The 23647-nt window shown below is 42.7% G+C and overlaps 3 protein-coding genes across 4 annotated transcripts in view; 1 reads left to right on the top strand and 2 right to left on the bottom strand.

The window, feature by feature from the left end:
- Positions 1-15860, top strand: part of ppcdc (phosphopantothenoylcysteine decarboxylase) — a 72478-nt gene extending 56618 nt beyond the window's left edge. For both annotated transcript variants that reach the window (XM_022249023.2, XM_022249022.2), the window contains exons 5-6: positions 9038-9206; positions 14357-15860. In XM_022249023.2, coding sequence (XP_022104715.2) covers positions 9038-9206; positions 14357-14421 — 234 coding nt within the window. In that variant the 3' untranslated portion in view covers positions 14422-15860. The remainder of the gene's footprint in view (positions 1-9037; positions 9207-14356) is intronic.
- Positions 1-23647, bottom strand: part of LOC110986820 (sodium-dependent phosphate transport protein 2B-like) — a 369275-nt gene that overhangs the window by 179849 nt on the left and 165779 nt on the right. The window lies entirely within an intron of this gene.
- Positions 15408-21136, bottom strand: LOC110986811 (protein fem-1 homolog B-like). Its single transcript, XM_022249028.2, has one exon. The coding sequence runs from the start codon at positions 20148-20150 to the stop codon at positions 18204-18206; it is 1947 nt and encodes a 648-aa protein (XP_022104720.1). The 5' UTR covers positions 20151-21136; the 3' UTR covers positions 15408-18203.

The raw sequence follows: 23647 nt of genomic DNA, 5'->3' as shown, positions 1-23647 counted from the left end.
GAGATAGATGAAGACGAGGATTGACACACAAATCTGATGCCCGCAATTCACTCTTCAACAGCGCCGTTTCTATGGCTTTCAATTTCCTAAACGCTTGCTCCCTTACAGGAAGTAGAGGTCTCGTGAAAGACAGATTACACAATACGGAAATATGATCAGAGATCATATAGTCTGCTATCGGTAGACCAATAATGACCAATTCAGATTGGCGAGTAATGATCAAGTCTAAAGTGTGTCCATGCTGATGAGTGGAGCAATGCACATGCTGCTCAAGGTGCATTGACTTTAGTAGATCACTAAACCACGATGCATCCAGATCGTTGATGTTATCTACGTGGATATTAAAATCACCAGTGGTTAATAATGGCTCAGGGGACAAGACCACTGATTCAAGGTAATCGGCAAACTCATTCAAAAAAGCACCTGTAGGATTCTGTGATTCGGTGAGTAGGGTGGCCAATATACAATCACGATCCTAAATCATTGAGAACCATGCGCTGTTATCCATTCTGAGAATTCGAAGGAGTCAACCTCGTCAGCAGCAATTTTAGTGACTAGCACGGTGTCGCGTAAAAGAAGGGTGGTCCCACGTCCCTTACTGTGAGTGCGCACATGATCAAGATATGATCAAGATAATACATGCCTGTACTTTACTGTCCAAAACATTACATAGGGCTTTGTGTTCAAAAGTTGTTACAGGCAGATGTACATGTTCAATTTTTAGACGCACATCTTGTTTCCTTCCTGACTCCCCTAAAAAAAAAATCAATATCTGATGCTGTTTTTTAGATGCCCTGATTTCCATCTTTGCCATCTCACATCACCTCGAGCGAAGTAATCATGTTGGTCTATTTCCCCGGCACTCTTTTATTAAACCTGCCACATCCTGGCTACGAATCGATGATGAATCCAGTCCACGGAAGGGGGGGGGACCTCATTGCCTTGACAGTGCTCAAGACGTGCTTGAAGCTGAAAAGGCAAAAAGCCTTCCCCTCCCCCCCCACCACCTGAATAAAGATAGGCCTGCGTTCAATCCACTCGACCCTAGTTACACATGATGAACTGTTTTGCTCTGTCTATCTCGCCGAAAGAACCTTGACGGCTTGTGGGCATGCTTTGTGCGTGTTCCATTTAAGGTCATTGATGATTAAAAAAATTACGAATAGGCCTACTACCTGTCTTCACCAAAAAAATTACTAGTGTATGACTGAGGGGGTTCTGATGCATGTAACGGTAGTCATGGCTTAGGGCAACACACCCAGCCTTCCGTCCCTGCCAGATCATTCACATTTCCGTCCTCGATTCTTTTTGATTAGTTTTGCTGGAAGCACCGATGTTATTTTGGTTGAAGGAGGCCGTTACCCGAGTAAGGCAGAAAACCTTCTTCATCTCAGATGTCATCATTGAAGTGGTTTTTCTAATTTTCCATGAAAAAATTTTTAAGGTGTGGAGTTTGATAGATTAAGATAAAATAACAAATAGTCAGCTATGATATCAAAGTTTGGAATGAAATACACACATGTACATGTATGGTTTATTTTCCATTAGCAGTTAAATGATACATACCACATACATGTACATGTGTCAGATGTTCATTTCAGTCGAAGTATGTTAGCTTGTTGTGTCTTTCTCGCACCAGCAGTGTAATCATCCTGAGCGTTTACTAAGAAAATGGCTCAGGAGAATGGACGCGACTAATGCCCGAGCCGCAGGCGAGAGCATTATCAGCATTCGTTCTCCTAAGCAAGATCTTAAAAGTTGTCCAAAAGAATCCATTCAATGAACTTTGCATGCGCGTGGCACGTCGTGTGCACACAAAGACTCCTGACCAATCAGCCCAGATTAAATTGTTTCTTATCAATGTGCCAGCACGTGATTTACGCAGCAGGCATTATCAAATGTCAAAACATGTGACACGTTTCAACCAATAAGAACAGAAAACGTGTCCCGGGTATTTTACGAATCTTAGTTACAACTATCACTATAAAGTCTGCCAGCACAAAATAAACCTGTATTTATTATGTGAAATGTTTTAGAATAAAGTCCTCCTACCTACATGTATATTATCTATGCATGAAACTCATAACATTAACAAAGGCATTAGTGAGAATGTATGAAGACTTTAAAACAAACCTAGATGAAGTGTTGGTGATATATTTCCAAATAGGTCACTTGGGAGACATTTTTTGGTAAATTGTTCAACATTAGGGAGACATCGGTCATTAGGGAGACATTTCAATGTCTCCCTAATGCTCCAACTACCAAAAGGAGGAAAATTTTTATCATCCACATTTTGAGAGATGATAGATTAGAGTCTGAAAGGAAAACATGCAAAGTTTGGTTAAGATCTGATTAGGGAATATTGAATTATGGGACAGTAAAGTTCGAAAATTTTTGTGCACGTTCCTCTGGGAATGTCTCCCAAGTGACCCATTTTCGGTAATATGTAAAAGAGTAATTATCATTTGGAAAGCAGGGCTTATAATACCTCCCCCATTTGGAATGAAGCATTTGTTTTGGCTAAGTGTAGGTTAACCCCTTCACTGTTACGCCCCGTACTCGGGACAGGGTAGAAAATATTCCTGCCTTTCAAAAAGTACTTTAGTGGTCTGCCAAAGTTGCAAGACCTGATCAACATCAATTCCTTGTTACTCCCCTTCCAGCAAAAACAACACTCAGCGTAGCTGCAGCTTCTCACTCCAGATCAGGGGGTTAGATCTGTTTCGCCCACGTAGCGCGTCTGCATAAACATCTTGGTTCTGGAAAAAAAACCTCTTTACACAATCTGGACACGGGCGTGGAAACTAAAAATGCAAGATACCGGATGTTTAAATATTTTACCTCAGACTTGTTTTGCTCCTGGCTTTTAGCTGTGCTGACGCATCACTCAAACCTCCTGCATCATGCGTCTCTAGAGACAGCTTTCGATCTTGGAAAAAGAAATCAGAACAAATATTGGAGGATTAGAAATTCTCCAAGGAGAACGAATCAGAGATAACCTTGGGGGCAGGGGGAAACTCTATGGATTTCCGTCTCATTAAGGATGCTTTGAGAGAACCCCTGAATTAAGTACAGTGTAACCTTAGAAAAGGCACGGTTTCCTGTTTGTATGCTGCAATCACATAACAGTCCTTGGAGAGGGGTCTCATCGAGAAAAAAGCGGTTCCCATGGAAATGCTAGAAAAGAGATCGAGTTGGAACAGTAAGGATGTAATTGGAGCAGGTGGTGATTTGCTCCATGTTCTAGTCAATGTTAGCTAATTTGTTTTATTTCTGACCCATTTATTTTACAGTGTAGAAGTACAGAGTAACAAATTGTCCCCGCTTTCAGACGTTGTAAAAGTTACGTTGAGGGTTTTTTAAAAAGATGATGAACCATCTAATAACACTGACAAATTTTACATGTGTATTCATTTGCATTGAAAGCCAGGAAGGATACATTGGTTACTGTTGAAGTCCCTAGGGTTGACATTAAAAATTATTGCTCTCAGAGGGGAACAGAGCAAAAACACTTGGCCAGCGGTGTACACAGCATGACACATTTGCTGCTAACCAGTGTTTGGTTCAGCAATTGCACTTATTTTCTGTGCTTTTCTGACCTAGTTGTTCCATTTAATTTATTCCCCAATCTGCTGAAGACTTTTTTTTCTTTATTGCTGTCCTTTGCCTTTCACAGACATTATCCACCTTAAGTTGAAGTGCACCCTCACAGGTGACAGAAAGACAGACTGGGGGTACAAAGTTTTCCAACCGGGTACTTGCACGCATTCAGCATGCACACGAAAACCATACATTCCAGAATAAATTTATGCGCGATCTCAGCGTGCTCCACGTTAAACGCAGGTAAACTTACACGCCTGCCAATTTCATTTTAAAATACGCCCTCTTTCGTTCCTGCTCGTAGCAGATACATGTACCTTAAAAGAAATGTAGTCTTTGAAGAAGCAGGATCTGAGGTTTAGTAATAATAACCATAATAATTGATATTGAAAGCCCAATACATGTACATCTACAAAAAGATCTCGATAGGCCGCACATTATTTCAAAACACATTTATATATAAAATTACCATTACTTACAAATATAGTTGCCCAAAAAGACATCAGGAACACACAAAAACAGCATCAAAGTAACAGCACACACAGAACTATGGGCATACAACACAATAAACAATGCCAAGAAAGAACTACTCAGAACATTCATAAGTCTAAGGAAAGAAAAGTGTTGTTGAACGTGACTTGAAACAATGAAGTGTTGGTGCCTCACAAATAGCAAGGACTAAAGTTTGCATTGTCTCAGAATAAGCCATTTGCGAGTTAAATTTGAATGAAATATTGTGCACTGACTTATCTGACTGCACATAAACGTAACGATTTGAACTCCCCAGACTAAATACACTGTTGCTACACCTTGTGATTCGGTGCAAGCTCTCACATAGCGGCCACCATCTCTCAAATGGGCTGGTTCCTTTGTGCCCTTCTTATCCATTGATAATCTGTGTATTGCTGCGAGGTGTCTCTTACGTAACTAAGCAAAAGCTTGCCCCGAATCACAAGGTATAGCAACAGTGGTTTTAGTATGGAGAATTCAAGTTGTTATGTTCATGTGAATTTAAAGAACTAAGTGTACCACATTTGGGTCGAAGTTAACTCGCAAAAGTGTTATTGAATTCTTGCCTGAATGTGCGTGACTATGACATACCCGTGTCACGTTTGCATCTCCTCCTTGCTCGCAGTACTGATTGCATCAGCCATTACAAATACACGTATGTCCAAATTTGTTTGCTGCGTGCACGCAGCTTTTTCAGGTCAGACCTGAGGTTTGTTCACTTATGCTCCACACAAGCAAAATACATGTCTGTGTCACTGCAAAATGCTTCAGTCAAATGAATACAGTCTCATGTTTGTGAATTGACATAAAGCGTGTTTGTCGAGGAGTTTGTGCAAATTTACTGTCCCAAAGAAATCCTCGGCAAATACCCAATCCTCAAACACATCACAAAATATGAGTAATCCGAAACCGCTGTTCCTGGCTCTCCACCCAAGCAGGCTGGTGACCTGATCTGATTTCAGTTTTTCCTATTTCTCTCTGTTTTCCAACCCTAGGGAGAAGTCTGGTGCAGGCCACAGTTGTTCCAGTCTCTCTGGAGATTGGCTACTGGCAAATTGACAATGCGAGGAGAGCGTCTGCAGATAATTTCAGTCCCCTAGTCACTCAAGGAGATAAACTCAAGGAACTAAAAGCATGTCTTGTTTAGCCTGGGCAGCTCTCCTTGCCACTTTAGGCCTAGTCTGGTGCATTTTTCCCTCCATAGCAGAAGCTGACTGAGTAAATGACCACTTTTTCCCCCATTCTTTTCTCTCTTTCCCTTTTTTATTTTTAAATGTATTTCCTTGAACCGCACATTTGTGCCGTTCGATTGAAATCCGATGCTGGAGAACGCAGAGCGCTCCCACTCTTCGTCCACACTGATTGCTTTTTTTTTTTTCTCAAAATGAAATTTGCACACGGGGAGCTCGATGGAAAAGAGCCTTGGGCTCCCTGAGGAACTAAGGTCTTGGTTATTAGTAGCTCCCCAACACGTGTGTACATCCAGCACGGGACGAGAGATGCATGTATAGCACTGATTGCCACTGATGTCTTGCTTTCCGTCTGCGATGGTATCCATGTTTCTCATTTGTGTCTTTTTTGGGGGGGGTTGTTGCTAAGATGGTCAAACGAAAACATGCCGAACCAGAGATAATTTCTTCTCGTCACAATCAGTGAATTAGCAAAGCAGTGACCCGCAGTAGTGATCACTGCCCAACTTGAGGACCTGTGTGTTTTGAATCTGAAATATTGACGTTATTTAGAATCAATGAAATATTAACGGTGCAACGGATAGTCTCGTACTCCACCGACGTCGGTCCTCGTGGTGTCATTTACCATAAAATGATAACAGATGGTAGTTACAGTCAATTCATTGCATGAATGCAGAGCACTATCATATTGCACAACTCAGTTACAGTTAATGCTGTTGCAGTCAGACATATAAATTTACTAGGTAGAATAAGGTTCTCTTTTTGGAGAGGGGTTGATTTTGTTTTGAGTAGCTTTATGCCCCTCATATTGCATACGCTCCATATCAACACCCCTCCCACTTTGCCTCACTGCAAATTGTACTCAGCTTATCCCTCTTCGTTCTCTTTTATTTGTCAATATTATGACGTGACAGAGGGCGCTAGTCACTAGGCGTGGTGCGAAGTTATAGATGGTGCTCTGCCCAGTAACAAGGGCAGATGTTAGGCGCGTATAGCTGTGTGTTAGGTGAGCACAGCACATAGGCTCCGCCTTGCGCTTGAGGCGATTGGATAGTGGAAGTCACATGTAGTGCGTGCACGCAGGGGCAGTTGTAGTAGCAGGCAGCTCGCTAGGCTGTACACTGTATAAGGGGTGCGCAAGCGACGTTCAGTTGTCCTGAGTCCTGCTCAAGGGCTGATCATGAGGTAAGAGCCAAGAATCGTGTGCGAGGGTTAAAGTCACCTAGCCTAGCGTGACTGTGCCTACATGTAGTTCCCGAGCAGTGCGTGTGTCATTGAGGGGCTCAGTAGGTTGAGAGGCTAATTGGCGGTGCGGTATAGTTCCTGATAGGAAATAGGTCATTGTGTATGAGCCCCGTGCTGGACCGAGAAAAGGCACAAGTTTCCAAACAACTCAGCCTCCTTTGCTTAAAACTCCACTTCACTGGTTTACAAATGACTATGAAATGCACGTGTTAAGGTCGCGTCGCTACCAGCAATCTGAACACTCCTGACCAACATGGCTCTTTTCAACTAATGAGGGGGTACTTCTGCTCAAAGTGGACACAGGAATATAATTTTCCTGTGCAGCTTGGAATTCCTTCCCTCTCTTTTTTTTGTTCTCTTATTTTGGCTTCCCAGTTGCATGCCGGCATGTATGTATAAATACATGAAACTGTTTCCTCTGTCAGCATGAAGCAGGTTTAGGTAAACAGTTTTTTGCAAAGTGCCCGGAGGGCTTGAAAAAATAAAATGGACTCTCCTCAAGTATCCATTTTCTCTGGCAAAGACTACCTCTCCTTCACACCCACTCCTATGCATTCTTATCTCAAATTCAGCCTGAAATGGGCCTGCTCAATGCATGACGGCCTGTAGAAAACAACTTTCTCTCTCTCACTGCCTTTCTGAAAAGGTCATCTCCCACAGACATGGCTTCTTATGATTGTATCTCGCATCGATGCAGTCGTGCCGATTGGTCCGTTCCGGGCGTGGACTTTGCCGCAACACATCTTCATCAGTTCCTGCTCGATAAGCCTCTAGTAGGCCAGAACAGTTCATGGCATGTCTGGCGCGGCCTAAAATGTGACAAAACCCCTTGCTTTTCTGCCAACACAGCTTGAAAAGGCCAATCTCTGAGGAGGAACTGACTTCGTGCTTCACTTGATCTCGTTGATGTCCTTATTTTCCAAATAGATTTTCCCAGTGCAAAATCCTTAGATAATACTTGCCGAGGACAGTGTAAAAAAAAGATCAGAAACAATGATGACTCTGTAAAAAAAATGTTGAAAAATTGTTTAATGACTGAAGTTACCAGAAGTTAGTGGACTTGACATTTCAACCCTAGAAGAATAATTTGGTAAGCATCAATTACCAGTAGAACTTACCTGTACATGTACATGTATAATACACAGAGCTGACAAATAGGTCAACTCCGTAGCGACAGCAGGTCTCCATTCTGGAAAGATGTGGATCTCATCAGCACCACCTGACTGCTTAGATCATCATTTTGTTTTAATGTCATCGTTTTCATCTTTAGATAGAGATTAGCTTGTAAGGTAATTTGCCCTGCAGAAATATGTGACATTTTGCACTGAGCAACTCGGGGCTTGTGGAACATATAAACAAGGGAGAAAAAGTTATAAAATATATTCAGGAATTATTACATGTGTATGCGTTTGCATCCGATTTCATATCTTTGTATTTCACTGTCATGCTTATCAGTTTTCAAAGGAGCTTAGGAAATCGAGAATTTCTGGTGTATCCTCATTATTGAGTGATATGTTTTGTGCCTCCCGGGAGATTCTTGGAGCTGAAAAACAAATGGGAGTGACTGAGTTGCTACCGGGCTCCTGTTGAAGAAGAGTAAAGCTGTTGATGTGTTGCAGCCTCTCAGTGTGTTAACTGCAGATTTTGGAGAATTCCTGTTTTCATGCTTTGGCTGCAATTATGCACCTTTCGTGATAAATGGTTATGTATTTTTGTCTCTTATCATGTCTTACCGAATCCTACATAATGCAGATTTTGTTTACACATTTCAAAGTGCCTCTGAAGGTTTAAGTGCGTTAGTGGGGAGAGAGGTAGGTCAACCATTGAGTACACATATTGTAAGCGTTCTGGGAAAAGGAAATTGATATAGTAATGCCATGATGATTCCTGGAAATAAACTGGAGCTTGGAGAAGGGCTTTTGGGATGGAACCTCAAGATTGGGATGTGTTGTGGGATTGGCCCGTGTTCCTGTTTGGTGTTTGTTTGCTCACAACCTTTATCGCCCCTGAGAAAAAATACAAAATACTGCGATCCCATCATGTTCATAAGGTAATTGAAGTGATAACCATTATGTTGTGCAGTGGGATGTGCCACTTTTGAGATGCAGGATTTCTTGTGGATGGGTTGGAGGGAATACAGTTGAGAAGTTTTTCAGAGGGGGGCCGGCTGAATGTGTGAAGCACTTTAATAGGCACCTGAGGTTGACAGTGTGTCATGATGTGTCTGGAATGGATTTTTATTTCATTTTTTTTATACATGTAGATGATAGCCCCCTTCCAACTCTAGGTTGCATATTGTGCAGTGGTGATTCTGGCAAAACAGAACAAAAATTCCAAGTTTTGATCCCTGTTCACAAACTGTCCATATTTCCTTTCCAGGTTGAGACTGGCTTATTTGTTTACAAAGCCCACTTTAATTAAGATGTCCAAAGTTTCCTGTGCCAGTGAGGTGACAATAAGCTTCCAAGCACTAACTTTGTTTCTTCACACAGACGTGCGTTGTCCGAGCGTGGGACCTGGCCAAACCTCTGTTGTTCTGCCCCGCCATGAATACCCACATGTGGAACCACCCCATCACCGCCGAGCAGATCAACACTCTCAAGTCGCTGGGCTATAGCGAAGTACCCTGCGTGGAAAAGAAGTTGGCTTGCGGAGATACAGGTAATTAGGATGTGTGGTACTGTACCGAAACCAACAAGGGGGGGGGGGAGTCGGCAGAATTATTTGCCTCGGTTGGCTGGATGGCTGGCTGGCTGTATTGAGGTCAATCGCCGATAGGTCTTGTCTGAGCTTTTTTTTTGCACGGTATTAGTCATCTGAGTGTGAGACGCACTCGACTGGGGAGGACGACGAATGCCTGAAGTCTACAGACGCTGTCCGCAGTGTTTGTCTTGGACCCTCTCCCAAATCTCAGTTCTTGCCGCTGGCTTCAGATTTGTCTCCGGCTGCGGCATAATTAGGAGGCCTGTAATGCTGGAACGGGGTGGGGGATGTTACAAGCTTCCTCTTCTTGGGATTTCACTGTCCTTCATAGCAGAAAATAGTCCCATGCTGCGCAAGAGTTTCACAGGAGCCTAAAATCAGGGAGTTTGCGGGGGGGGGGGGAACTGGAGAAAAATTAGGGGGGGAGGTTGGAAATTGTCAATTTAATTAAGCATCCCATTTCTTGTACACATTGTATACATGATGTCCTCTAACTCAGCCTACGTACCGTACACACAAGGCTCTTTCAGTTTCAAGCAAGCGCCGACGCCTCACTGTAGAACCCAAGTTTCCCAAAAAACTGATTAAAACCTAACAATTAGATCTTGCTTGCTTCTCATGGATTCAAGACTGTTAAGCCATGGCACATTTACTTGACATGGACCATGATATTCAGGGCTAAGCACAGACATCAAGTAATATTTATTATTAAAAAAACTGCACACTGCTGTACATGTAGTTCAGTGGTTTGCAGGAGACATATTTTTATTATTATTTATTTGACCATCACAAAAACAAAACATTACAAAATTGAACAAAATGTACAATAAACAAACAAACAAACCAACAACCAAAAAAAGGAAGCAGTAGCGGGGACCGCGGACGAAAGTCTGAATACATAACAAGACATGATCAGACCTCCCCCTTAGGCTGCAACATGTACATGTATGTCACCGACGTACTGAATAGTGCAGCCCTAGCCTTCGATAATGAGCTTCTCTTGTTTCTCCTCCCCCCCCCACAACTGAAGGCTCAGCTGCAGCTTTTCAAGACTGGCCTCATTAGTGGCAGATCGTTTTTTAAGTATTGAATGTGTGTGGTCAGGAATGGTGGCTTCTGTCCCAGCGCCATGACCTTCATTTTCTCATTTAAATTTGTAACAGATACCACCATCCGAATGGAATAGACGTTTAAAAATCATTTTATTATAAACAATCATACTCTCCTCGCTGTCACCCACTACTCTGGCAACAGCGTCACTGGAAATGCAAACTGACTGGAAAGAAACAAACTAATCTCCTGATAAAACAGACAAAATGTCACTTTACGTTGAAGGGAAAAAGCTAATATTGGAATTGGCCGTCCCTGGTATTGTTAAATGTCAGTCACCCGTTGAGTAAATAATGTGCCATCATGTGTGTCAGGCAGTTTGTTCACCCCAGTGTCATGGTGTGCGCAGATTGCCATTAAAGCAGACGTGTGTAAATGCAGAAATTTTGTCCAACCATTTCCTCCTCTGATTGTGACATTTGCAAGAGCAAGATGGAGAGATTACTGTGTTCATGAGTTGTCTTGTTACCATGGTTGCAGAGATAATCCAAGTATTACCTTGGGGGTACTCTACTGCCTACCTTTTTTCAGTGGTTGTACAGCCATACCAAGACATTTTGTGTCGCATTTGGTCCAACACCATCTGTCCTCCGCAAGTTCATGTCGTTTTATCTATTCTTTAATTTGTATGCACCTGATATGAGAGTATCTATTAAAGATGTGAATATGTACCTTCAACCATCTCCAAAAGAATTTCTTTGCTCTTTACATGACCACTTGTTTAACCAAGAACCCAACTCACAAGCTTTCTAATCATAACATAATGTTCTATTCCCCCCCTCTCTCCGTCTTCTTTACAGACAATTTTTTTTTTTTTGGGTTCTTTCTTTTATTCTTCATTCTCAATTCCTTTTTTCAGAGAATAATTATTTATCATAAGTGTAGTATATGTTTTGTATTTATTTCAATTAGTTTGGAGAGCCCCTTTGAAAGAATTTATTTCTTTTGGGCAATCCCTCGGGGGCTGATCAGAATATTGTCTTATTGTGTTTGTATTTGTTTATTGTAACTTGTTCTTTCCGAGAAATGAAATAAATGAAATGAAATAAAGGGAAAGCCTGGTGTTAGCCCTTTGCAGTTGGAGGAAAACTCAATATTTCAGGATCTCTTTAAATGGCCTTGGTATCATATTCTGTTCAACTTGTGCCCCTCTTTCTTACATGTATGTGGAAATTATTTTATCCCTCATTTACATCATTTTATTTACTTTTACATCATGTATTTGTAAATGTTAAATGTAATCATTTTCACTGACACCTGAGTGTGCTGTTTCTGTGATGCGATTTGAGGAAGACCCAGTTCATTTGGTGGGTAGGGGGATCTGTTGAAACTGTGAACCCAACGTTTGCTCATTAAAAACTGTTGAGTTGTCTCAGTACATTCCCATGTACTAAAACAACAAGTAGCTAAATAAGACAGCAAATTTTGATAGCAAAATGGTTAAAATCTCGCAGATTCTAGTGCAGGAGTATCTGTAACATTGGCAAATGCAGAATAGAATTTTCTGGAAGGGCCTTTTTTTGGAGGGGGAAATTTTTCAAGTTTATTACCCTTTGTGGTCTTTAGAAGGGGATGAGGCCAAATGGAGGGGAGGTGTCTTAATGTACTTTGGGAAAGAATGAAGCTGTCTAAAATCACATTCAATTATAGATGGTATAAAAAACAAAAAGTTTGGGGGGGGGACATGGCCAGCCCTTGTGGGACTCCATGGGATCCACCAGTGCCATTCTCATAAAATATGAAATTTTCCTTGGCATAAAAAAAACAGAAGGACACCATAGTGCCCTTAAAATGGCCACACGAAAATTGAAACTTAGCCCTTAAAAAGACTATGCTGTGCGGATCCATTAAAGTCCTGCTGGAGAGCTGACTGGAAAGTAGTGAGGGCTGGGGTTTCCTTGTGTCTGACATGCACAGAGGGAGAGCTGTAATAAGCTCCCATCACTAGCCCGGGGGACAAGTCCTGGTATCTCTCTAATATCAAAGGTGATACAGAATATTTTTTCCGCCTCAAGATTGGCATGTCTGAGTGGAGTTCATGATTTGATCATGGGAAAGGCACGTTCTTGGCAGTAGTGTGCATACGGGACTGGGATTTATGTGTAGATGTTTGACCAGTGCGGTCGTTTATGTCAATTTTTGGAGCCGACTTTTCTGGGTCAGAAATAGCGACTCTCTGTAATGTGAGACCAGTGTCGGAAAATGGAAATTGCTAAAAGGACATCGAGACTAAAATGCAATGGAAGCAAGAGTCAGATATGCGTTACTGCTGATGCATGTAGAGTTTTCTTGCTCTTCTGTTGAGAATCAAAACAAAGCTTCCAAAAAGTCTGCTAGATATTTCAGTAATAATACTGGTTTCAAAACCATCATGTTTCCGAGTGTCGTAGAAATATCAATTTCCAGCAAATTCAACTCATCCACATTCACTTGGCTATCAAGACATCATATTCTTTTAAGAGTAAACAAAGATTATCTGTTGAATATATTTCCAGATGAAAAGTAAATCGTTTAATGGATAAGCATGTAGAAAAACACAATTTTACATATTGCCAATATTTTGAAAGTTTCATTTGGCAGAGTATGTCATGACCATGTACCAGTACATGTGCACATGTATAAGTGAAAGTATCAAGTTTTTCCATTATTTATCTCATGACCTGTTAACATTTACTCCCCTCCCCTGAAAAAATTGACAAACCTTTCATAACAAAACACTATTGTGTATGCACAATCAGTTGTACATGAACACAGTACGAGCATGAACAGTGTACGATATTGATGCACAACCCTATTTTTCTGCACAGTGGAACAAATAAAAAGATGAGGTACATATGTAGTGTTGTGGTTCAACAACAGAGGGCGGCATTGCTATTTTTTCTGCCAGTAGATTTAGCAGCCTCCCAGTCGTCACCAGTGTATCGAAGAATGCACAGGATACTGTGGTCAGTTTATGGCACTGCAAATCTCCTTACACTATCTGACAAGGGTAAATCCATTCAGCCATACCATAAGGGGTTAATACAGATCATGAAGACATGTTGCAGCATCAGGCATTATGTCCCAGAGGTGACCTTAACGAAAGAGCTTCACCCACAACTGTACCTACATGTATCAACCATTCCGGGAGCTTGTATCAAGTTGGCATTTTCACATCCCCCCCTTCCTTAAGAGGGGAAATAGAAGAAATATGACAGAAAGAGGAAAAAAGTGTGGCTTCGGACTTCATTTGATCCACCACTCATCAGGGTTTCATAAAATAAAAACTGTAAATAATCTATGATACACAAGACTGATTGAAACTTTAGAAAATAAAGCCTGACGGAATATTAAGATCCCACCTACAGATTTATGTTAAAGATTCCACAGCTCATTGGAAAAATAGCATGCATGTTCTTCAACCTTCAATGAACTCCATCTACATGTATTTTCTAATTGTTATAAATACAGCATATCAGAGTTGCTGACTCGAGTCGGACTCGAGTTGCTATTTTTGTGACTTGACTTGTAAATACCAGCTTTGACTTGTGACTTGACTCGGACTTGCAAAAATTGACTTGTGACTTGACTTGAACTTCCAAAAAATGACATTTTACCAACCCAAGTCAGATGCTACTCAACCAGCCCCATATATTTTTAGGGGAACTATGGAGGCATTGTCAAAATCATTGGAGAAAAGGTGTTCAACTGTCCAAAATTCATAACTCGTAACTTTGTAAGTTGACGCCTGGTTCTTTTTGCTTTTTATAGCTGGACAAAATAATGTGCAGCTTGACTTGTACTTGGACAAAGAGACTTGTGACTTTACTTGCCCTGTGACCAAATGACTTATGACTTGACTTGTGACTGGACCTAATGACTTGTGACTTGAACTTGCATATGACTTGTGACTTGACTTTTACTTGCATATAATGACTTGTGACTTGACTTGGACTGTATATTATGACTTGCTGCCACCTCTGCAGCATATACATATATATTTGTGCTATATTTTGCAGGTGCTGGGGCCATGGCTGAAGTGTCCACCATTGTGACAGCAGTACTTGATGCTCTCAACAGGTAGCCAAGACAGTTGCTGCTCATTTAGCACCACAAGTGTCGGTTTCCTGCTCATTTACAGTGTTGGATTCCTGCTCATTTAGCACTATGGTTGCCGAGTTGAAGACCCGATTACAACCCACCAGCAGTCTACCAAGATGGGTAAGATGGGGACAGCTTGTCAGTGTGTGACTGCTGCTGTCGTCCACTGACGAGGCTCGGCCGATTGAAGTAAATGCCAGAGGACTCTATTCAGGAATGGTGGATGGTACTGTAGCCAATTACCGAGCATGAAAGCAGAATAGGTTTATGCAGTATTTTGCACGTGAAACGAATGCAGAAACTATCTTGCTTGACCACTTTCCACCTGCACAATCCAGCAGAATCTGTACAGTCAGATGGAGCATATGTGGCCCTATTATCAGCATCTGCAATACTTTCATTTTTATCAATGAAAGCAGTGTTTGGCTCCTGCCTCGGTAAAATTGAAATGACCAGGAAAAAGGTGTTTAGCTTAGCAGGCTTGCAATGCTGCTTATACAACAAACCCCAGGAAAAATAGTTCTGAAGAGAATCAAGGTGGTAACTTGGTGTTTCAGTCGAGGTGTTTGGACCACCATCAGGAAGAATGACGACATCCCCCCCCCCGGGTGCTTGTCCCAGAGGGGGGGTGATTGCTTCGTCCCCAAGAACTCATCTGTGCCATGCTCAGTTTTTAAAAACGTTTGCATGCAGAAACCGTCTGTATCGTTGCAAATGTGAAGTTTGAACTCAATCAGACACATCGTTTTGTTTTTAAGGTCATGTGAAGCGCCAGCCCGCTTGCATTGAGCACCACAGTGGAAAAAGTACACATTTTGGGCTGACCTGACTTGGCAAAATGGGCACTGCGCAAGAACTCCACATGTACGTGTACATGGATTTCAACCCCCCCCTTCCTTATAGGGTTAAGACTTTGACTTATGCCTCAAGATTCCTATTACTCAGTATAAACTCAGGTGGATAGACAGCTTCTTCATGTCGTACTACATGTACGTTACCGTAGTGTTATTAAATGGATATAGTACATGTACATGTAGATTCTTCATTTACACAAAGTGGCAAATCAATTTATATAAAACAGGAGCATTTCGTGTAAGAAACTACTTATTAGTATAAGGTTGTCCTTGAAAAGGACCATTCTCAGTAGACTGCATTGTACAGTAGATGCATTGCTGATGCCTAAGACCATAGGGCTGTGTTCCTAGCTCTATGCTAACACCAACCTTTGACCCAAGGCATGCCAGCTGCTAGTAATTCACCAACATTTGGGTTTTTAAAATGAGTTTGAAGGATTTGGAACTCTACAGCACACCAACTGGCGCCATCGACCAGGCTCGAGGTCCATTATTGCCTTCCTTGGGTTTGCTGTTTGTAGAGTTGGACTTTTTAGTGAGTGAGAAGCTAAGCAGCAAAATGCAAAGAGCTCAGGGCCAAGATAAACTTGAGCAATGTTAAAAAAAACCTATAGTTACTGGTAGGCAATTCACGGTATCATCAGAACTCTTCTTTTTTAAGAGAGGAAGACGTATAAAAATTTATCTGCCTGAGATGACGTCGTTAATGTCGCATGCACTTGATATACCTGTATCACATGATTACTGTAAATGTATGTTGCCGAATAACCAAATATTCGATCGATTATCGAATATATTTCAATATTATATTTCGAATACAAAATTCATGAAAAGGAAGGGAAAATTTTCCATCATGTTAAATGAGAAAAATTGCACTATGGGGGCTTGTTTCAAGCAGATTCAAATGAAAAATGACAGAAATCTTACAACAATTCAGACAGTAAATTATTCATAAAACAATTTAAAAGGAATAGAAATTTTCAGCAGGGCAAGAAGTACATGTATCTCTTAAAATCTTTCTAAATTGTGGCTGGAGATACTCCTAGATGTGAGAAAGCTATAATATTGTGAGAAGCTATAATATGTGTGTATTATTGCAACTGATTTTGTATATTGGCATGTTCATCAACAGTCTGCAACCGAATCTGCAACATGTGCAACCAAACATTTGGATTGAATTGAAGGTTGAATATTCGTATAGTGAATTATTTGAATTGACTCAGCCCTTCAGTACACAGCTGCTTATGTACATGTACATGTACTTTCAATAGACACTAGCATAGATAGGGTACAATTTACACTGTGCAATATGTTAAAATTATTGTTTTAGTTCAGACCTTCAGAAGACCATGCGCAAGACCAGGCACAAGCAAGACCGTGAACAATGAGAAAGGAATGCTTCTGTTGCAGTTCATTTGAATAGCTTGTGACTTGACTTCCGACTGGAGGTTTGGTGTTGGCCTTGTGCTAGTCTTGTGAAGGTCTTAAGTGGTCTCGACTACAACAGTGGTTAAAAACATGTAATGACACTGTTTTGATAACAAATTGGTTTTTTGAAAATTGCAGATTAAACTTACATGTACATGTCTTACTGAATTAACTGTTTGAGAAAGCAAGTCAAACAGCCATTTCCTGAGTCCAAGCGAATAAACTTTGATGTAAGTACAAGTGGTTCTCCTTTGGTATGATTTTAGGGCCGTTTTCCAGTACTAGATTTTGTCTCCATCTCAGGCTTCGTCTCCAAAAACAATCCCTGATGGTGAACCTGAAGCATTTAAACTAAATTGAAGTACTGTAAGTTTTGGCTTTTTTGCTTACAAAAGTAAAAAGCAGTTGAAGCCCAAGGCGGAGCCAAAGTTGGAAAACGGCCTCAGACTTTTTGTCATGAATTTTACCCACAGTTCTGGTTTCATGGCAGTGTTAAATTTATAACACACATACATGTATACATTAATTAACCCTAACCCCAAGCATATCATTTGGCTTACAGGACTCAGTACTACAAAATACTACAGTAGTCTGAGCCTGCAGGACCTACATATAGCCCAACAAATTACTACTTTTCACTAGGGCACCCTGCATTGTTACTCGTGCAGAGAACAATAAAATCAAAGTGTCACAGTACTGTATGGTACATTGTCTTATCTATTGTATTTTATGACTTCAGAGAACAATAAAGTCATGCTCAGGCATAAAGTCATACAGGCGACAGCGCTGTTTGCTACATTTTACTACTAAGTAGTAATTTTTGGGATTATGCAGGGTTAGGGTTAATAAATCAGAAATAAATGAACTTGACATCCATTTGTACACGTAATTTGCTTACATTACTTGGATTCTTCATTACTACATTAATGCCAGCCGCATGGATTATTTTTAAATGTATTCCGTTTACATACAAAGAAATTGTGAAAGATGTTGGAAACCAATCTTTTTCATTTGCTGCATATATATTACAGTACTGTCTGTTTGGTACATGGCCAATTCTTACATAAAGTTAGCATACAACAGACCAATTCGACATGAAGGGCTGGAACAGGAGATTCAAATGCTGGCGGATTAACCCCAACAGTCCCAAACCCTCCAATTTCAATATCATTTTACACACACCCTGGGGGTTAGAGTTCATGAATACAAGAGAGGGGGCCATATCTGCCTGTTCTATTATACTGCGTTTTAATGAACCTAATGTAGATCCGCCCTTGGATTTAGATATCTGGGCAAAGTTTTTTCTTAGAAATTGGTAATTTCTCAAGAAACCTGAAATTTCAGAGTAATCCATGAATATCAAGGATTCACAGTCGTCGTACCATAACCAGTACTGCCTAAATTCAATCACCAAACTGTTGAGTGGTTTCAAACCCAAACAAGTGTTTTTAAGCTCATAATTTTATAGACAGAATCTACTTTATCAATGCATCTCTATGAAACCTTCTAATGTCTTTGGGACCAACCCTTTATACTTTATGCCATGTCTTTTAACGGTCCTTGCAGCTATGCATTTCAAAGACGGCTTGATTAGGGCTATGAGGATGATTTCTGCCACCCCTGTAGTAGACACATCACTGGCTGTCTTCCCCTCATCATTCGTCTGGTCCAAATGGCAGCCTCTACTTGCCAGGAGCACTATGATGGAATGCAACGTGGTGAAGTCGCTTATTGGCTTGTTGTACTGAACTACGACATGCAGCGGCGTTTCCCCGAAGTGATCTGTGGCATTAGGGTCTGCACCGCACTCCAGCAACAACTCCACGAGCCGATAGCTGGGGAAGTAGCAGACGTTATTCGTGTGGAAGTCGTCCACTGGCGTGAGCTGGTTGACAGCCATGTGCAGGGGCGTGGATCCGTTTGCAGTTCTCGGGTTGAGCGAGATCAAGCGGTACACCAGTTTCTTGGACTGGTGCTCCTGGGTTTTGGTCTTGTTGACGTGCTTGTTGATCATCACCATCAGGATGTACAGCGTGGTGAGTATATCAGCATCTAGTACACTCTGCAGGGACTTCCTGTCCACCTGATCCTGGGCTGATTTCAATTTGGCCTGCCAGCTCTCAATCTCGACGACGGCCAGGGCCAGCACATGGTAGAGGTTTTGGAAGGGAACCTCCTCCCCGATGTGCAGCATCTGGGAAAAGACCTGGGCAAAACGGAGAATGTCCTTCTGGATGGAACGGTTGAGACGATGCCGGATGTTCATGGCGTGCATCCACAGGGAGATGCAGGAGCTGAACTGCATGCTGTCTGCGCACACTGCTCCCCGGAAGATGATTGGGTGGAGCAGATCGGGGTTCTGCTGGCCCAGGATGCGCTCCCGAATGATCAGTGCCTCCATCTGGAGCGCGAAGTGGTCACCCTTGATTTCCTTCAGCTCTTGCAGGGTGACACACTCGCGGCGATCAGCGTAAGCTGGCGACAGTTCACACACCTCTTTGATGTTGACTTTCTCCGATTCCATGCATCTGTGCAGCATGGCCAAGTAGAAATAGTGGTACGTCTTGGCAATGTCATAGTGCTCCTTATCATTTGCAAACGATGCACCAAGCAATTCCAAAGCCTGGATTTTTTCCATTGTAGTCACCTTTGGCAATGACATGAGGAATTCTGCTACCTCAGCCATGCCATTGTCACAGGCGACCATCAGAGGCGTGAGTCCATGTTCATTTTTAAGCATCTTGGCATGATGCCTGACCAGAAGTTTCACAATAGCCAACCGGCCACACTCTGCTGTGAAGTGCATCGCCGTGGCGCCACAGTTAGCTTGGGCATTCACATCGCCTCCATTGACAAGTAAGTACTCGACAACAGCACCGTGCCCTTTGTAACCAGCTATCATGACACATGTATTTCCATATTTGTTTGGTTTATGGATGTCAGCCTTGTTTTGCACCAAGCACTTCACCACGTCCAGCCTTCCGTCGTAGCATGCAGCCCTCAGCGGGGTGGAGTCTGACACGGTTGCATGATTAACATCAGCACTGTGATCGACCAGCGTTTTGACGACCTCAAAATAGCCCGCCCCGGCAGCGCTCCACAGCGCTGTGGCCCCCTCAATAACGTAGCCATTGAACTTGACTGTCCCTGTCTGCTCTGTGTTGACGCCATACTGGTCAAGCAGGAGTTTGACCACTGTGTTGTGTCCGTTTCGAGCCGCAGCGACCAGGGCGGTGCATCGGTAATCATCGCACTCGACTGATTCAGACAGCACGAGATTTATTATTGCCGGCGACTTGTCGTACAGCAATGCCCCTAGAGTAATAGGTTTACCATTTTTGGCGGCCTGAAATACTCGCCAGCTCAAAGTGCTAAGATTCTGTAATTGAGGTTCCTGCAAGGGCGGTGGTATGGGTGAATAAATTGTCATTTTCTGTGTCGACCCCGTAGCAACTTGCAGACTTGGGTATGTATTATAAATGTTTCCCCTAGGTTTTTAGTCAGTTCCCGTGAAGTTGTCGTGGCGGAGCTATATATGCAACGTCGCGACACTTCTAGCTGGTGCCAGTTCTTATTCCTGTTTCATGTGTGTTTCCGTGTGGCGTACATTTGGCTACCAGCTTGTTTGGCTCCCAGACGTCATCTTCCACAATTTGGTGGCTGCGTTCAAAGGCTGCGGCTAGAAATTACACGGGCGCCAATGGAAGCTTCTGTCTTGCGGCTGAAGCCACTTGCCCTAGTTACGTGTATTGTTCCAGGTCGTAGCCAATTGATTCTGACACGGGTTGTGCATGCAAAACGGGATTTTTATCCACACTCGGCTACACCTGCACGTACAGTATAGTACGTGCTGTGCGTATACGAAGCGAGCGAGCGACGGCGAAAGGCCAAGCCGGGAGGGAGACCTTTCACGCGGGCAACGATGCGTAAAAGCACGAAGCCATCGATGTCCGTGACTGAGTCTCAAGAATCAAGCAGCTGTGATCAAGAGTAAACGCGCATCAAATCTACAATTGTAATGACAGCGGCCCCATCCAGTGGGCCTCTGTTGGCGCACGTGTCACCGGGCCCGTCGCAAAGTGGAGGGGCCAGTGCCCCCCCCCCCCACACACACACACACACTGGGCGCAATAGCCGTACAAAAGGACTTGCAACGCCTTTGTATGAAATCGAAGTCAACCAGCGGCCATTTTACCAAGCCGAATACAAAAGCGTGGGTTGGCTCCCTTCTGTTGACGCCAGGGAGAACTAAAGGCGGGCATTGCCGGGCAAGCTTTGTATTCGGCTCGGTAAAATGGCCGCGAGTGGATTCAGTTATCTCTATAAGCTGATTAAGGGCATTGTGAGTCCAGATGGTTTTTTTTATGTACGACCGCGGTGTGCGCCATTGATCTCCATGATCCGCTCCGAGTGGAACAAAAGAGGGCGTGTTTTTTGTACTCACAGCATAGGCGCGTCATGAGGCGCGCAAGTACATGTACATGTACACTACGTTTGACGCGGAGCACGCTGAGCACGGGGAACTATTCTATTCTGGCATGCATGGTCTTTGGTCGCGTCGGGCGGCCTAGGCCTAGCCTGTTCTTGACACAGGCTTCTTGTTCTCGCACTCGAATGGTGGGAACACGACCCAAGAACACCGTCTCGGAACAGGATCACGCACTACCTCCTCGTCAGGCTTTTACAGGAACACACGGAAAAACTCGTGAGATTTTGATTTTTGAACAGCTGCAAAAAGTAGAGAGATGGCTTCCAAAGCCAGAGACAATGGGGAGTTTTGCAAAATTAACATTAATTATTTTCCATAACACGGGAATGAATGTTCCTGTAATAGAAAGAATTCAGCCCTTCCAAACATTAACTCTCGAATAACGTACATGTACATGGACGCCGCCATGTTGCATGTTGCTTGCCACTAACTAACAGCAATAACCGGTTGTTTGTTCCTGGCGCTCGAGCGGCCGACCCACGAACAACAAATCGAGCTGTTCCTGAGCATACAAGAACAAGCCGCCCGAACTCAGCCTTTGCGTACACTCAGAACGAGTACAAGAACCCGCTCTTAACCAAAGATTGTATAGTCTGTGAAATAAAGAAAGCTTGATAAAACTGCTAAAGAAGGTGGTGTGGTTTTCATCCTTTGTCCAATATGCTAGTAGATATTTGTAGCGCTGCCTAGGTGTTTAGTAGAATGTTAAGCTAATGACAATGTACATGCATTCACGGGTCAGAGGCTCATTACAAATATGAATGTCATTAATTTAGGGGCTCAAGCTATGTGTTGATTTTTGCCGCTATTGTATGCCTATTTTTGGGCAAATTTCACTTTGCACTATTGAAATTACTACTCGCCTTTCTTTGTTCTTGGGAAAATGTAAGAATGATAGTTCCGAGCTTTTCTTGAACCTGCTTTTGCTGTTGATGCATAGACCTGGAGGAGAAAAAAATGGTTGATGGCTGCACACGTCGCCGACATTGTGCTTCGCGATCCATGCGTACACGGAGCGCCGCCCGGAAACGTACATTGTGCATGTACATTTTTTGTACTTGGCGCGCATTATACTGTGGCGCAATATTACACCAAAATGGCGCCCACGGCGATAACGCGATTCAGTAGAGAGTTGCCCATCTTGCGCCGCTGCGCGGCGCTATACAATCTTTGCTTTTAACCACCTACCTTTCTTTTCGCCGATTGGGGGTGCACTTCAGCGCGGGGCGGATAAAGACTTATATCGAGATCAATGTGTGCGCCTTATTCAAAAGACGCGCTGACATTCGCGCATGTTGTACTTGAGCGTTCCATAGATCCATTTAGAATGTATAATTGAAATCCTTCTGTCTGATATTGAATGTTATACAAGCACGCACATAGATTCAAATGTCTGCGCCCAGGACGGCGTCAAATTTTCTCAACCGGCGGAGAATGAGAAGTTAGCGCCCTAGTTTTATATTAAGTTAAGAAAACTGCAGAGCACTGATGATAAGTAGGCCTAATGTAGGGGCGAAGTAAGAACAGTGCTCACCGGTTTGTTCAGGTGCTGAATTTTCGGCCCACTGGGCCTTCATTGGAGCTGTGTCGGGACTAGTAATTTGAATGCAGAAAAGTCCACATTCAAACCTCCCGGCGTCAGTGTTCCAATCCGGAATATGATGCCCTGTTCCGATAGTTATTCTAAAACCTCTAAAGGCTCAACTCCTGATAAAAAAGGCACTGCTACTATATCTGGAAAATGTCGAAATGGTGGAACCCCCCCCCCAGTTCTTTAAGGGTTAGGACATCCTCTGAGCCACTAACATCAGATACTGAGTAATGTATGAATGATCACATCTGGGTTGGCCTAGGCCGTCTTTTAAGGCATACCACAAACAAAAAAGGTTTACCAAAGTATGATTTATTTTACCTCCACCTCTTGGTTCTGCGAGCTGTATATTTTGTTCTTGTGATATGGCCCCCCCAGCTGATACTTTGCCCCCCTTAATGCCTGAAAGCTTGCGTCATTAATGCGTTCGGTCACAGTCCCTATTTGTTAATGTTTAATACCTTCATTACTTTGTGCAGTGCCGCCCCATACTTTTTTATTAAACAACATTTCGTTTCCGCGGTGAAAATTAAACTATTTGGCAAAATTAATATTTCGGGGCAGTATAATTCCACAAAACCTACGGAACTCCTATTTGTGCCACGTCCGTTGACACCCACAGCCTGTCTATACTCAGGATATATTTTGTGTCATGGTAGGACTGTGGACACGTGAAAATTGTCCAGGCAAACTACTGGACATTCCCTAACGATTGGTGACCAAAACATTATTGAGAAAGATGCATGAAAACAAGAATTGCATGGAGGAAATTGTCTGATGGGCACCCTCCTCACTTATGGGCTATCGAACCCTCAGATTCGTTGCCTCGGAAATTTGGATAAAACAA

This window comes from Acanthaster planci, linkage group LG05 (genome assembly GCF_054643075.1).
Source record: "Acanthaster planci isolate LZ-2023a linkage group LG05, COTS_SCS, whole genome shotgun sequence".
NCBI classification, from domain to species: domain Eukaryota; kingdom Metazoa; phylum Echinodermata; class Asteroidea; order Valvatida; family Acanthasteridae; genus Acanthaster; species Acanthaster planci.
This window is presented reverse-complemented; position numbering and strand designations above follow the sequence as displayed.